The sequence below is a fragment of the Oryctolagus cuniculus genome, chromosome 1 (assembly GCF_964237555.1).
Source record: "Oryctolagus cuniculus chromosome 1, mOryCun1.1, whole genome shotgun sequence".
In the NCBI taxonomy this organism is placed as follows: Eukaryota; Metazoa; Chordata; class Mammalia; order Lagomorpha; family Leporidae; genus Oryctolagus; species Oryctolagus cuniculus.
In genome coordinates this window covers 19,136,319-19,153,011 of record NC_091432.1, presented here as the reverse complement: position 1 = coordinate 19,153,011, position 16,693 = coordinate 19,136,319, and the positions used below count along the sequence as shown (strand labels likewise).

General features: G+C 39.1%; 2 protein-coding genes across 5 annotated transcripts in view; one reads left to right on the top strand and one right to left on the bottom strand.

The window, feature by feature from the left end:
• The window catches only part of CKAP5 (cytoskeleton associated protein 5), a 112,662-nt gene that overhangs the window by 47,338 nt on the left and 48,631 nt on the right, over positions 1-16,693 (bottom strand). For all 4 annotated transcript variants that reach the window (XM_008270443.4, XM_051826308.2, XM_002709083.5 and 1 more), the window contains exons 6-13: positions 16,430-16,562; positions 15,746-15,846; positions 13,942-14,055; positions 9,820-9,924; positions 5,736-5,825; positions 5,456-5,620; positions 4,684-4,812; positions 2,823-3,005 (exon numbers count right to left, since the gene is read on the bottom strand). In XM_008270443.4, the coding sequence (XP_008268665.1) occupies positions 2,823-3,005; positions 4,684-4,812; positions 5,456-5,620; positions 5,736-5,825; positions 9,820-9,924; positions 13,942-14,055; positions 15,746-15,846; positions 16,430-16,562 (1,020 nt within the window). The remainder of the gene's footprint in view (positions 1-2,822; positions 3,006-4,683; positions 4,813-5,455; positions 5,621-5,735; positions 5,826-9,819; positions 9,925-13,941; positions 14,056-15,745; positions 15,847-16,429; positions 16,563-16,693) is intronic.
• On the top strand, positions 12,413-12,912 carry LOC100339454 (small ribosomal subunit protein eS27-like). The gene has a single exon (XM_002709484.5). It carries the CDS (start codon positions 12,461-12,463, stop codon positions 12,713-12,715), a length of 255 nt encoding a protein of 84 aa, XP_002709530.1. The 5' UTR covers positions 12,413-12,460; the 3' UTR covers positions 12,716-12,912.

The following is a 16,693-nucleotide window of genomic DNA, read 5'->3' as shown; positions in this document are numbered from 1 at the left end:
CAAATGGCCACCAATGGCCAGTGCTGGGCCAGGTTGAAGCCTCTGTCCCTCTCTAACTTTGCCTTTCAAAGAAATAAAATAAATCTGGGGAAAAAAAAAAAGGAATATTTTAGTACTTTCATTAAGTATGATGTGTGCTGGCTTTTGGTTTGCCAGACTATAGCAATCAAGGGAATACCTGTCTGAGACAATTTTTTCTTTTTCTTTTTTTTTTTTTTTAAGATTTATTTTATTTATTTGGAAGACAGAGTTACAGAGGAAGGTAGAGACTGAGAGAAAGGTCTTCCATCCACTGGCCCACTCCCCAGATGGCAGCAATAGCTGGAGCTGCACGAATCCGAATCCGAAGCCAGAAGCCAGGAGCCGGGAGCCAGGAGCTCCCTCTGGGTCTCCCACATTGATGCAGGTGCCCAAGGACTTGGGCAGTCCTCCACTGCTATCCCAGGCCATAGCAGAGAGCTGGATTGGAACAGGAGCAGCCAGGACTAGAACTGGCACCCACATGGGATGCCGGTGTTTCAGGCCAGGGCTATAACCCACTGTGCCACAGTGCTGGTCCCTATTTATTTTCAGTAAGCTAAATAATATTAATTGTATGTTATAGAACCCAGCAAAAAAAGAAATCAAATCTTGTAGGTCTCAACTTTCTATGGTTTAATGAGTTTGAGGCACAATATATAATGACCTGAGAACTATATGGTTAAAAATTTTTATCAAGAAGATATGTTGATGGGGCCTGCACTGTGGTACAGGGGGTTAAGCCATTGCCTGCAATAAGCTACTGCCTGCACCAATTGGACACCAGTTCAAGTCCTGGCTGCTCCACTTCCAATCCAGCTCTCTGCTAATGCACCTGGGAAAGCAGTGGAAGGTGGCACAAGTATTTGGGCCCCTGACATCCATGTCGGAGAACCAGATGTGTTCCAGGCTCCTGGCTTTGGCCTGACTCAGCCCTGGTTGTTGCTGTCATTTGGGGGGGTGAACCAGCAGATGAAAGATCTCTTTTTTTTCTCTCTCTGTCTCTCCCACTCTCTGTAACTTTATCTTTCAAATAAATAAATATTTTAAAAAAGAAGATATGTCAAGGGGCTGGCACTGTGGGGGCAGCATATTCAAGCTATTGCCTGCAATACCAGCATCCTATATGAGTGCCAATTTGAGTCCCAGCTGCTCCACTTCTTATCTAGTTCCCTGCTAATGTGTCTGGGAAGGCAGCAGAAGATGGCCCAGGTACATAGGCCCCTGCCACCCATATGGTAGATCCAGATGGAGTTCCAGCCTCCTAGTTTCAGCCCATTCCTGGCCATTGCAGCCATCTGGGAAGTGAATCAACAGATGGGACATTGATTTCTCTCTCTTTCTCTCTCACTCTCTATAACTCTGCCTTTCAAATATATAATCTCTTAAAAAAAAAAAAAGACATGTTGAAATTCATTATATTCCCTTTCAATATCTGAAGTTAGATTTCTTTTTATCTATAAACTTAGAAATTATAATATTAATCTTGAACCATCCTGGCAACTCTGAAATAAAACTTTAGTTGGTCATACTTTTTATTGTACCAGTGCTAACATTGTATTAAAGTCTTCATTTAAGTTAATTTCATCCCAATTTTAAAAATTAACAAAGTACACAACATTATGGCAATGTACATCACTGCTTACATTGTTCCTTCTACCTATTTTGGGTATTTGTTAAGAAATGCCCAAAACCTAAAAAGAAAAGATGGGATGGGATGATAAAGGATCAAGTTATTCTTCAACATCCAGATCTGTTCTGAAACAAATGTTCCCTTGAATAAATTCCAAGATATTAAGGTGCCATTAGCAAAATTAATGGTTTTTAAATAAATGGAAATGTTTAATACCTGCCGCTTCATATCAGCAATATGGTTTTTGTTGGTTCATAGAAACAAGCCCACTAAGAGATCTGAATATTTTCTAACCCTAAAAATGGAAAATCCTGTACTCTTTGATTAACTAGAATACCTTTCTGGATCCTTCCCTGTGCAGACATTTTCTTATAGAGAGTAACTTCAATTAACATACTTCCTATTTATCTTTTTTAGCAGATGTATATTTTAATTGACTGATTTTTCATTCCATTCCTAGCTGGGTCACTGGGTTAGATGCTGATGCTTTCCCACTTACCTTTTCAAAACAGGAATAGAGAGCAATTGCCTGCTTACCTCCCCCACCCCCACCCCCACCCTTTTTTTTTTTTTAAAAAAAGAATTCCTCTTAATAAGAGAAGACCAGCTAGCTTGGACATGGAAGGGTTTAGAGAAACAAAAGGAAAATACATTGTAGTAAGAAAAATGGATAAGCCTTAAGGATCTAATACTAAGTGAAACAGGCCAGTCCCCAAAAGACAAATACCAATGATTCTACTTATATGTGGCACTTAAAGTAGTCAAATTCATAGAAACAGAAAGAAAAACAATGGTTACCAAGGGCTAGGGTAAGGAAAGAATAAGGGGCTACTGTTTAATGGGTACAGACTTTCAGCTATAGAACTAGATGGTAGTAATGGTTGTACATTATGAACATATTTAATAATACTCAACTATACACTTGAAAAAGGTTAAGACAGTAAATTTTATGTTTATGGGGGAAAAAAGCACTCCCATATCTTTATTTCTATTTTTGTATCTATTAAAGTTCACCAAATGTATTATTGGAATACTATGATGTCTTCATTAACAAAAGTTCTTCTGTATTTTCAATGTGATCAATTAATTCATTTCTCAAAGTCATAAATGGAAGCACCACCATGAGAGCCTGAGAACTTTACTAAATTCTAATTTCAAAATATCTATTAACCTTAGTAGCAGGTGCCTTTTTTAAGGGTCCTGGTTTGGGTGCTGAAATGTCCTTCATGTCCTTATCTCCTGCAGCCCCTGAAGCAGCAGCCCTTCCAGGTACAGGTTTGAATTCCTTCTTATCAGCTCCTGGTCCAGCTTTCTTACCATGTACCAGTTCTACTTTCTCTGAACATTCTTTGATCTACAGAATGAAAGAGAAGCAAACATTATTTAGCACAATTCTCAAACATAACCACTATATTACTACTTATTAAGTCATTTCAAAATCACAACTATACATGAGAATTCAGAGAGAAAAGTTTTCAATGAAGATAGATTATACACTTTCTTGGCAGTGGGTATATACTAATGTAATATTTTATTTCTTCAGAAATTAGGATTTTAATAACTTACAATAACATTTTTGATGGAAGACATTCTTAGACAGATAATTTCTAAGATATTAGAAACACTTTTCTTACAACACTGTTTTCACCTTTATAGATAGATTACTCAGTAACTTTCTGGTTATACTCTGAAAGACATTTCTAATAATATCACCACTATAGCCTAGGATGAAATTTAAATCTTCAGAAGCTATGTTTCCTAACTGTAGGACTGAATGACCAGTAGAGAATGAAATAAATCAAAACTGAAAAGAGAAAGTACTCAAAACTGATTCCAATTGTGTATGTGTATAAAATTTCTTTCTTTCTTTTTTTTTTTAAAGATTTATTTTATTTATTTGAAAGAGAGAGAGGTAGAGATTATTTGAAAGACAGAGTTACAGAGAAAGGCAAAGACAGAGAGAGAGGTCTTCTATCTGATGGTTCACTCCCTAGATGGCCACAACGGCCAGAGCTGTGGTGATCGGAAGCCAGGAGCCAGGAGCTTCCTCCGGGTCTCCCACACGGGTATAGGGGCACAAGGACTAGGGCCATCTTCTACTGCTATCCCAGGCTATAGCAGAGAGCTGGATTGGAAGTGGAGCAGCCAGGACTAGAACCGGTGCCCATATGGAATGTCAGCACTTTAGGCCAGGGCTTTAACCCATTGCACCACAACGCTGGCTCTCCTTTTTTTTTTAAGAGTTATCTTATGGGCCGGCGCCGTGGCTCAGCAGGGTAATCCTCCGCCTAGCGGCGCCGGCACACCGGGTTCTAGTCCCGGTTGCCCCTCTTCCAGGCCAGCTCTCTGCTATGGCCAGGGAGTGCAGTGGAGGATGGCCCAAGTGCTTGGACCCTGCACCCCATGGGAGACCAGGAGAAGCACCTGGCTCCTGCCTTCGGATAGGCGCAGTGCGCCGGCCGCAGCGGCCATTGGAGGGTGAACCAACGACAAAGGGAGACCTCTCTCTCTCTCTCTCACTGTCCACTCTGCCTGTCAAAAAAAAAAAAAAAAAAAAAGAGTTATTTATTTGAAAGACAAAGTTACAGAGAGATGTCTTCCATCCACTGGCTCAGTCCCCAGATGGCTGCAATGGCCAGAGCTGAGCTGATCTGAAGCAAGGAGCCAGGAGCTGCTTCTTGTCTCCTACGTGGGTGCAGGGGTTCAAGGATCTGGGTCATCTTTTACTGCTTTCATAGGCCATAGCAGAGAGGTGGACCAGAAGTAAAGCAGCCAGGACTCAAACCGGTGCTCACATGAGATGCTGGTGCTGCAGGCCAGGGCTTTAACCCGCTGCACCACAGCATAGGCCCCTAAAATTTCTTTTCTAATGTGAATGGCGATAAAAAACAACAACAAACAAACAAACAAACAAAAAAAACACCTGAGAAATTCTGATCAAAAGGATACCAGTACTTTAATTACCCAGAGATGAAACCAGGCAAACAGACAGGACTGTTGTCCAGTTTTATCACAACCCATTACTAACCTACCTTATCCAGCTTGAGTTTGTCCACATCAGCTAAGAATGGGTTTACTGCTTTCTCACCAACCACCTTCAAAGCAGTTCCCAATGCTTCAAATGCAGCATCTCTGACTTCAGGAGCAGAATCGTTGATGTGCTATAGTCCAGAAATAAGCAAAAGGATCTGAACCTAAGGCATTTTAAGTATTCCTGATATTAATTGAGGTTCATCATTGTTGGATAAAGAATCTGCGGTTTACAATTTGCTGTAGCTAATTGTAGCTTTCCTTTGCCAGTTAACCGTCTTTCACAAATTCTTTTGGAGTTAAGGAAAGCTCTGGTTACCCATTTAACAAGTTAATATTTTCTTAAATAAAGTCAGGAACCACTGAATGCATTTCAGGTAATGACAGACCAAACATATAATAGCAGTCCTATAAAATTGTGTTTCCTAGTGATATTGTAGCCATTTTAATTTGTGTTAAGTACACTCTATGTTAAGCAACTTATGACTATACTACAAATCTGATGCTTATGCATGGCCAGATCCAGCTGAACACCAATATGTGGGCCATGTAAGAAACAACAGTTGGTGGAATCATGGAGCTAATTTGTGGTTCCGTCAGGAATAGGAACACAGACAATGATAAGAATTTGGATTCAATTTCCAAAGTCGCAGAGGTTCTGCTCCTCACCAGATCATAATCTAAATCTGAAGTAAAATAATCACCATACATCATTAGAAGAAAAAATAACTTGTTTCAGTATAAGATGTTTCCCCAATTTCACAGAGTCTATACCTTAAGAAGAGCAGCACAAAAGGGCTTCAGCAAGCTCTTTGGCAGTGTAGAAGCAGTGCAGTGACGGAAGCTTCTTGCAATAAAAAGAGATGTCTGCTGCTTGATAGTTGGATTTTTATTATCCATCACTGCTAAAACATCTTCACTGATGTTCTGTAGTGTGGTCTTCAGAAAGAAAATGTGGTCATTGAGATGAGTTTTTAATTCTGAAGAACAATCAAAATACCACACTGACAAAAGGTACATTAAATAAAACCACATGCTCACACCGTCAACTTACAGTAAGGAAGATTGCATCGATTGCCTCCTGCAAGGCTTGTACCACTTGAGGCTTCTTCTCCTTGAATTTCTCCAAAATGGTTGGCACAACCTATGAAAGAGAACAGTTGGACTAGTATTTGGCAATGGAAAGGAATGACCTTTAAAAACCATATGCTAAATGAAAGAAGTCAATCACAAATTTTATATGAAATGCCAAATCTATAGACATAGAAAGTACATTAGTGGTTACCAAAGCCTAGGGGTAGAAAAGAACGGGAGTGACTCCTAATAGGTGTGGGGTTTGAGATACAAAAAATGTTCTGGAATTAGCGGTGATAGTTACACAACCACTAAATAAATCACTCAATTATCTACTTAACAAAGACAAAATTTACTATATGGGTTATATCTTGGTAAAGCTATTATTTTAAAAATTATCTTGATTCTATCAAAGAAACAAACATCAAAAAAAAAAAAAAAAAAAGAACATTCAAGTTAAGTCTTCCATAAATAAATCTTTAATAAAAAAAAAAAATAGGCAGGGGGTGCTGGTGCTGTGGTTAGAGTCCCAGCTGCTCCCCTTCTGACTCAGCTCTCTATTATGGCCTAGGAAAGCACTGGGAGATGGCCCAAGTCCTTGGGCCCCTGCACCCACATGGGAGATTTGGAAGAAGCTTCTGGCTTCGGATCAGCCCAGCTTTGGCTGCTGCAGCCATTTGAGGAGTGAACCAGCAGATGGAAGACTTCTTTCTCTCTGCCTTCATTTCTCTCTGTAACTCTGCCTTTCAAATAATAAATTGACCTTACAAAAAAAAAAAAAAAAAAAAAAGAGTCTTTCACTGGGAGCAGGTATTTATTATAGTGGTTAAGGGCACCTGTATCCCACATCAGAATGCCTGGGTTTGATTCCTAGTTCTGGTTCCTGACTCCAACTTCTTGCGAATGCACAATGGGAAGCACTGAGGTGGTGGCTCAAGTAATTGGGTTCCTGTCATTCTCCTGGGGACATAGATTACATTCCCAACTCCTGGAACCAGCTCCAGCCTTTACAGGCATTTGGGGAGTGAATTAGTAGACAGGAGCTCTCTTTTTATCCACCTCCCACCCTAGGAAAAAAAAAAAAAGCTATTTCCTTTCTTGAAGGGCACAAAAATCTTATGTAGAGATAATCAAGAGCTCTCATTTTGTACCTCTGTGGCAGAGTTTCTGAATCTATTTTCTGCCTCTACCTAAAATACAACCATGTAACAATTTCTATCAGTAAAATCTCTCAGTAGACAAAATGATTCTTAATGAGGTGGACTCAGGCTAGGGAAACTGGTATAGCATATATTTCTTCCTACCACCCAAGATTCTGATAAACCTCACTGTACTGGGATGTCTCTTATTCTTTTACCACACCAATAAAAAAAGAAATTATAGCAATTTGGTTCAGAATTTACCTTCTTAGTGAAGTCCTGTTTATCAGTGAGGATAAAATTTTTAAAAACTTGTATTTTATCTTTTAAGCTATTACTAGTTCATTAAATGTTAATATAAATTATATATAGTGACTTCCTTTTTTTTTAAGATTTATTTATTTATTTGAAAGTCAGAGTTATCCAGAGAGAGAGAGAGAGAGAGAGAGAGAGAAAGAGAGAGAAAGAGGGAGGTCTTCCATCCGATGGTTTACTCCCCAACTGACTGCAACGGTTGGGGCGGTGCCGATCCAAAGCCAGGAGCCAGGAGCTATCCCCGGGTCTCCCATGTGGGTGCAGGGGTCCAAGGACTTGGGCCATCCTCCATTGCTTTCCCAGGCCACAGCAGAGAGCCGGATCAGAAGAGGAGCAGCCGGGTCTTGAACCGGTGCCCTCATGGGTTACCAGCGCTTTCAGGCCAGGGCGTTAACCCACTGTGTCACAGCACCAGCCCCTAAACTGATTTTCAAATACTGTGTGTCAGCAAAAATTGAAGACTCACTTTATAATACTAGGAGTTAGTCCTTTGAAAATCAGGATATTTTAATGGGTAGAAAGCTAAGATTCAGTTTCGTAAGTATTACCCAAAAGTTTATAAATAAAGAAAATAAAACCAAACATGCCAGCCACTAACATATTTGAACCACAGCACATGTTTTAAAGTTTTAAAGAAAGAAAAAAAGCCTCCAAACTACAGAGCACAACAAAGTGAAACAAAGCCAGAATCAGCACTCAAACTAGAGGACCAGATAATTATCCAACGATGAGTTAGTAAAACAAAATGGATTTTAAAAATTGCTTTCTACCTCGAAAAGCTATTTTTAAAAAATATTTCTTGGCCGGTACCGTGGCTCAATAGGCTAATCCTCTGCCTGCGGCGCCAGCACCCCAGGTTCTAGTCCCGGTCGGGGCGCCAGATTCTGTCCTGGTCACTCTTCTTCCAGTCCAGTTCTCTCTCTGCTGTGGCCTGGGAGTACAGTGGAGGATGGCTCAAGTCCTTGGGCCCTGCACCTGCATGGGAGACCAGGAGAAGCACCTGGCTCCTGGCTTCGGATCAGCGCAGTGCGCCGGTCGCACCACGCTGGCCGCAGTGGCCTTTGGGGGGTGAACCAACGGAAAAGGAAGACCTTTCTCTCTGTGTCTCTCACTGTCCACTCTGTCAAAAATAAAATTTTTTTTTCTTTATTTTTTCAAAGAGTTACAGAGAGAGGAAGAGACAGAGAGATAAAGAGCTTCCATGTGCTGTTTCATTCCCTTGATGGCAGCATCAGCCAGTGCTGGACCAGGCTGAAGCTGGGAGCCAGTAGCTCCATTCAGGTCTCCCATGTGGGTGGCAGGCATCCAAGCATTTGGGCCTTCTCTGGTCCCTTTCACAGGTCACGAACAGGGAGCTTTATTTGACATGGGGCAGCCAGGACTCAAACAGGCACCATTTAGGGGTACCAGTATTAAAGGCAGCAGCTTAACCGGTTTCGCTAGAACACTGGCCCCATGAAAAGCTATTTTTAATACAGTAGTATAAAATATCCTAATAAGTATCAAAAAATGAACCAAAAGCTAGTTAATACATTCATAGCATATACAATATGGATTTCATATTACTATTAAAAACCTGTAATTTTGTTCTAATTTATTATTTACTTGTCTAAATATTTTACAAGCCCATCTTTTTATTTCCCTTACAATAAGCCAATCATGATTTACTTATTTTTGATCATGTCTTTTTTTCATCTAAGTTCTCTAAAAGTATTTTTAATGCTGTAAGTAAGCAATTTCCAAATACCACAGCTCCAGTGAGGCTAGATATTAATTTCACAATATACACTGACACATGATTATGGATTATTAGAAACTCTTGAGTCATTCTAGGAAATCAAATGGCACAGTGTGTTAACGCCCTGGCTTGAAGCGCCGGCACCCCATATGGGCATCGGTTCTAGTGCTGGCTGCTCCTTTTCCGATCCAGCTCTCTGCTATGGCCTGGGAAAGCAGTGGAAGAAGGCCGAAGTCCTTGGGCTCCTGCACCCACGTGGGAGACCTGGAAGAAGCACCTGGCTCCTGGCTTTGGATTGGCACAGCTCTGGCCATTGCAGCCATTTTGGGGGGAGTGAACCAACAGATGGAAGACCCTCTCTCTCTGCCTTTCTATAAGTCTACCTTTAAAATACATAAATAAATCTTTAAAAAAAAACTTAACAAGAAATTCGCTTTACTTAAAATATAAAAATTTATTCCAAGGGGCTGGTACTGTGGTGTAGGTGGTTAAGCTGCCACCTGTGATACTGGCACCCCATATGAGTGCCAGCTAGAGACCCTGCTGCTCTACTTCCAATCTAGCTCTCTGCTAATGCACCTGGGAAAGCAGACATGATGGCACAAATACTTGGGCCCTTGCCTCCCAAATGAAGCTGCTGGTCCCTGGCTTCAGCCTGGACCAGTCCTGGCTATTGTGGTCATTTGGGGAGTGAATCAGTGGACAGAGGAGCTCTTTCTCTGTGTTTCTCTTTGTAACTCTGATTTCAAATACATACATCTTAAAAAAAAAAAAAAAAAAAAAAGCCAGAGAGTTTCTTTAAAGCATAAAGCAAACTAGTTTGCCATTTTTTATAATTTATTGATTTGCATACAAAAAGGAATGTTACTTACATGTCCTGCATATTGTCCAAATTTCTTCCTTAGCCCAACAGCCAGGCCTGTAAGACATTTTGCTGCCAAAGCTACCAACATGACATTGGTGTCCTTTCCTACAACCTACAAAAGGAGAGAAAAAAGAAAAACTGCCATGACTCTGTAGAAGAATGTTGAAAAATATGTTCTGTGTGGGTGCAAACTGATGAAATCTTTACTTAATATATATCAAATCGATCTTCTATATATAAAGATAATTGAAAATGAATCTTGATGTGAATGGAATGGGAGAGGGAGCAGGAGATGGGAGGGGTACAGGTGGGAAGGAAGTTATGGGGGGGAAAAAGCCACTGTAATCCATAAACTGTACTTTGGAAAATTATATTTACTAAATATAAGTTTAAAAATAGTAAAAAAAAAAAAGGATTTTGAACATAAAAAAAAATGTATTCTCGAACTCTTATGTTAATGGATGACCAATTCTGCTTCCGACAAAAGAGGAAAGATTTCTCTTCGATAATGGCAAATTTAGGAGCCTCCTTTCATTATGTTTAAATTCCTAATTTAAAGTTTTACCAATAAAACATACATAAAACCACAGCTTAAAATTGTTAGTTCTCCAGTAGTGGCAGTCTGGGCTGTCAGCATTGCACAACTGTAGAAGATTCTAACAACAGTAGAGAAGCTGGAGGTCTCATGATTTTGTTTTGGGGCAGGGAAACCAAAAGAGTATACTCTGAGATACCACAGAACAGCAGCTAGTATTAACACCCAAGGAGCACCAGTAGAAACTGCTGTAATTTGGATGGACAATCTATCTCTCATTCCCTCTCTCTAATTCAGACCTTCAAATAAATAAATTTTCAAAAGAAAGAAAACAAACTGCTGTAGGTGCTTTCGGGAAATCCATGGGGATTCTAAATTGCACATACAACTCCTCTGAGGGAGCTTGTGACCTCAGACATTTTAGTCATCGAGTGATGCATTCAGATCTGATTGCATTGAGAGTCTCTTAGCAGATTCTCTTCCACCACAGTTTACACTATGTCGTCCTATGATACAATCCATAAAGCCCAGCACTTCGCTACACTCATGGGTAGTAGAGGCATCTGTATCAATTAAGCAAGAAAGTAACTATTACTGGGCTCCTTCCTGGGGTAAGATGGTCTTGGAAAGTTGCACTGCTTATAAATTCCCCTAAACTGCTGTTTTTTCATTCTTTCCCCAGAAGTAACATCTACATTCTACTTTAAAATTTATCCAGTCCCTTAGTTCCATAAGCAGAAGCACCTTACACAACTCCTAATATGTAGCCCACAAGTAAGGTCTAGCTGGCACCTATTTACATTCCTTAAGTGCTGAGGAATAAGGATTAAGAGACTAACATTTATTAAAGACAAACTAAGCAACACTATTTTGCAGGTGCTTCATAACCATTTTTACATCTAGTTTTCACCCAAACCCTGTGAGATAGATACAATTATCATCTCAGTTTTAGTTTTGCAATTTCAAAAATTAGAGGTTAATATGGCCAAGGTCATGTAGCTAGCATATAGCAGGGCGTGATTCAAGTCCAGGATAGTTCTGACTCCAAAGCTTTTGCCCGCTGTACTAAAGGATATTCATCCTCTGAACCCATGGTATGATAAGCCCATTTTCCTGATGAGATCAGATACTTCATGAATATTTTGTTAAATCTGTAATTACTATAAGTCTATGGAGAAAACCAATTCCATTAAGTTGTACTGAACTTGTTAATAGCATTTGTAAACATTCTGGTTATTTTTACTTACCAGAATACTTGGATATAATTTAGATGCTAGACTTCATATTTGGCATCTAAAACTATACGGTATATTCTAGCAATGGTTATTAAAAACATGCCAGACTCTTTTCCAAGAAATTCTAGTTCAATGAATCTGGAATGGGATTTGGACATCAGTGTTTTTTTAAATACAGCTCAAAATGTGGTTTTTGTTATATGGCCCTAATTATAAGCTATCATTCCATCTCTTTCTTAGGAAGTTTCCTCTTCCTACTCACTCAGCAGTAACCAGTGGGAGCTAAATCTATAGACACTCATGATACTAAGGTAATGTTAATGAAGATTTTGTGAATCTATTATATCTAAAATGGCAAAGGCTGAATGAACTTATAGATGAGCAACAAATGAAATACCCTAACATAGTACCTGTGATCACATGCATTATCATATATCCTAGTTTGACTTAACAAGTTATATTAAACTGGGAAATCAGAACGGGAAAACAGAAAAATGCTATTTTTCAGAAAATAATGTATGTAAGGTACTTTATTCCAGATAAGAAAAAATTAATGACTTCTGTTTTCTCAGTGACTTCTATCTTAGACTGGGAAATAAAGTTTTAGATTATAACCTCAATTTATTCTAAACATTTGGAAATTTTCAATAATGAAAAGTACTATCTCTTCTCTCATAAATCAGGACCATAGCATTAAAATGCTATGTACTTTGAAGTAATTATCAGTTAGTATTTATCTTTAACTAGTATTAACAGTTAAAACACAAACACATTGTTGACAGGCAATAATCAGTTAAACCCACTGTGAATTATTATGTTCAGAAAACTAGGGGAGTAGCCAGAACCAGCGAGAGGCGCCGGGCTCGCGGACCGCCGACATGCCCTTGGCTAGAGATTTACTCCATCCCTCTTTGGAGGAGGAAAAGAAGAAACATAAGAAGAAACGGCTAGTTCAAAGTCCGAATTCTTATTTTATGGACGTAAAATGCCCAGGTTGCTACAAGATCACCACGGTTTTCAGCCATGCCCAAACAGTGGTTCTTTGTGTAGGCTGCTCCACAGTTTTGTGCCAGCCTACAGGAGGGAAGGCCCGACTCACAGAAGGCTGTTCCTTTAGAAGAAAGCAACACTAGTGACCCACACAAACTCCTGGATTTGTGTTCTCACAGAAAGCCTTATCATAAGTTCAGTGATTCTAGTGAATCTACTAAGATAATGTAATTTTGTTTGATTTTATAAGGTATACAAGCTTTCCCCTATTTTGATGTCAGTTTTTCAATAAAGTTTTGATTATGGGCAAAAAAAAAAAAAAAAAAAAAAAAAAAGAAAACTATGTTGACTGCAGGTAGTAATTAAAGAGGAAAAAGGCACAAAGACTAAAAGTGAAAAATGACTAACGCCATATAAGAAGTCTTAAGAATATGTAATAAAACATTCTGAAGCCCAAATCTTAATCTCAAGATAAAAAAAATAGTTATCAACCACTACCTATAAGGAATTAAAGTCAAACAAGTTACGGGTAAGAGGCATCTTACAAATAACCTATGAAAACAAGAAAACCCAAGACTATGTTAAGTGAGGTGCTAACTCAAAGACAGCTTTGGGATGGGCATTTAGCCTAGCAGTTAAGATGCCTGAGTCCAATATAAAGGTGACTGGGTTCTATTCCTGGCTCCTGGCCCAACTCCAGCTTCTGGGAGACAGCAGTCATGGCTCAAGTCATTACGTTCTTGACATCGAGGTGGGAGACCTGGTGTAGGGTCCTAGCTTCTGTGGGCCCAGAGGGCAATGAGTCAGCAATTCAGTCTCTTTCACACACACACACATAAACACACACTCCACCACCACCACTGCCACCAAGAAGATAGCTCAAGAAATAACTTCAGGAATATCCTAAGGAATTTCAAAATGAATAGTTTTTCATGACATTCATTAAGGAAGAAAATGGGAAATTAAAGGGAATTACTTGACTTAGACAACAGAAAGAAGAGATTATGATGGAGGGAGAAGGGATCTGCCTGTATCTTATTCTTCAACAGCATTCTTTTTCCATTTCCACATTTTTGATTTACTTCTGTGAAGTCAACCTAATACGGATATGAAGTTGGTTTATTTGTGTATAAACATAGATAGTATCAAATTTTAAAAACACATTTCAGGTTAATTTATACAACTGAAGTTAACTTCTCACTTTAACCACTAAATTAAATTTCTTTTTACTTTATTATGGCTTTTGATTGACTTCTCCCATTGCACTATGTGTAGGGAAAAGAAATTTCTACTGCTACCCAAACTGATAAAGAAAAATTCAATGGCCTGGACGGTTGTTAGCAATCAATGCTGAAAGTTTTCATTTTACCTTCTTTAATGCTTTTACTAGATCCGCATAATCGCCTGCTTCCAGTTTGGGGTTTTTCACTAGTACCTCTACAGCCTCCAGGGCTTCTTTTCTCTCTTGCCATTTTTTTGCCTCCTGTAAGACACAATCTGAGTTACTTGTAGAAGAGAACATAAGAGGACAGAGTAAAAATCTGTTTCTTGCACTCTACTAATTCAAAGATATAACATTTTTGTTTTCAGAAACTTTTTCTATTTCTAAAGCTAGTTTTAAAAATTGCAAAACTATGCAATTAGAATATTTTATTCACTAACACATGCAATTTTTTAAATATATAACATATTTTCATAAGATTTCCTAATCCTAATAGACTTTTCCACCTCATTTTCAAGGCAAATGTTTATTATGTAAGTGTCAAATGGAAAATAAGGATATAATGACACATTTTTAGTCCATTTCATAGTGGCACAATTACAGCAGATAAATTTCCCTACTAACAACATTGAAAAGACCAGAAAAGGACAATCACATAACCAGCAACCAAAATTCTAATCCTGGAGATTCGTTTTCTAGATTGTGAGTATAATATCCTTTTATTTGATGCTATAAAATACACTTCACTAGAGATCAAACAATCATTCAACAATTTGAACACCCACTATTTGAAAAAAAAGTGAGGATTACAAAAATGATGACAAACACCATTCTGGAGGAGATTAGAGTTCAATTCATCAAATATTTATTTGCTAATCAGAAATTAACAGGATACTCGAGTTGCTGATAGCAGAGCTGGATGATCTCTAATAAGTACCAGCTGTGACCACCATGAACACTACACAAGCTGCTCTGGTAAAGGGTAAGAAGCCTAACCTAGCTTAGACAGTCCCATGGAATTTCCCCTAAAAAGCTATCTTTAGGGAGACCTAGAGGATGAAGAGGTATCACTGAAGTAAATGAAGAGACAAGACTGTCATAGGCAGAAAGAACAGAACATGTTAAGGTACAGAATTTTTTTTAAAAGAATGTGGTACTTTTGCTACTGGGAGAAGTTCAGTATGGTTGGAGCATGGAGAGTGGGAGCAAATGAGATATGGCTAAAAGGTAACTGGGGGCTTCAAAGGTGCTATAGGTGGCCTCTGTGGCCACAGGATGATTTCAGACATCATATCAAAACCCATGGAAGCCAGGAAACAGTTAAGAGTTTTAATATGGGAAAGTTTACATTATCAAAAATGTTAATGACACTGTGAAACAGGATGGGAAGGAGGTAAGAGCAGACACAGAAGTCGTGTGAGAAGACTACTTACTGCAATACTGAGGCAAGGCATGATGGTGCTAGTAGGGATAAGAGCCTGTTTCTCAACTAGGGATGATTTTGACTTCTAGGGGATATTTAACAAAGATTAGAGACATGACTTAAGGGATGCCATTACTGATAGCCCGTGAGTGAAAGCCAGAAGAGATGCAGAATATTCTACCATATACAAGACAGTCAGAACAAAGAATTTTGGGGCAAAAAATGTCAATAGTGCCAAGGTCACGAAATCCTAGGGTAAAGTAGTGGCAATGGGGATGGAGAACAGGGGATGAATTTAAGAAATATTTAAAAGCAAACTAGAGAGAAAAGAAAAAGAAGTCAGAAATAGTGTTCTGGTTTTTGGTAAGACAAGTAAAAGGATACCATTAATAGGTATATATACAAAGTAGTATAGGAACAAAGAAGAAGCCACAAACTCTACTAGGAGGAGAGAGGGCATGCATTTTCTAGGATATTCAAATACTTATTTAGAATTAAACAAATAAAAGACATTTAACCATTACTCACTATTTTGTCATAAAAGTCTTTGGGAAGTTTGGAAAGAATTTCTACTGCTTCCAAAAGCTCATAAGCATCTATCTGTGGCACTTCATCACCATCATCACCACCTTCAAGGAGAAAAACAAAACGAAGCTAAGAATGAGTAGACTTTTTTTTTTTTTAAAGATTTGTTTATTTGAAAGACAGAATTACAGAGAGAGGTAGAGACAGAGAGAGATCTTCTATCCGCCAGTCCACTCCCCAGATGGCCGTAATGGCTGGAGCTGCGCCAATCTGAAGCCAGAAGCTTCCTCCAGGTCTCCCATGAGGATACGGGGGGAAAGGACCTTTGCCATCTTCTACTGCTTTCCCAGGACATAACAGAGAGCTGGATCAGAAGTGGAGCAGCTGGGACTTGACCTGGCACCCATATGAGATGCCAGCACTGCAGGCGGCAGCTTTACCCACTATGCCACAGCACCAGCCCCATCCCCAGGTAGAATGGTTTTTACTTATTAAACAGTCATCAGTCCTTTCTGTATTAAAATTTTATAAAGGCTGTGAATGGACTGGATCAGAGTTATTAACCCTGTATCCAACCTATGTTTTATGAAAGGCAATCCTCCAAAATATGTTCAGTGAACATGTATACTTAAGGCAGTGCCGGTTCTTGCTAATTTTTATTGGAATCAAGGTCTAATGTTGGCTTACCTCCCTCAGCATCTCCACCAGCAGACTGCTGCTGTTCCAGTTTAGCTTCTAGTTCTTGCTGGGAACGCAAAAATCGACTGGGTTTGGGAGCACCTGTTGGCAGTTTGACCCATTCCTCTTCTAGTTCCTTCAACTGTAAATATCATAAAATATGTTTAAGATATATCTACATTCTGCCATTAGAGGACATATTTAATATTTATATTGACTGATACGTTAGGACACAATTTCTTATTTATGTGGCTTGAACAGAGCAGACAAGAA

Excerpts from the sequence above, each read along its gene's own strand:
- LOC100339454 (XM_002709484.5), top strand. The coding sequence starts at position 12,461 with ATGCCCTTGGCTAGAGATTTACTCCATCCCTCTTTGGAGGAGGAAAAG.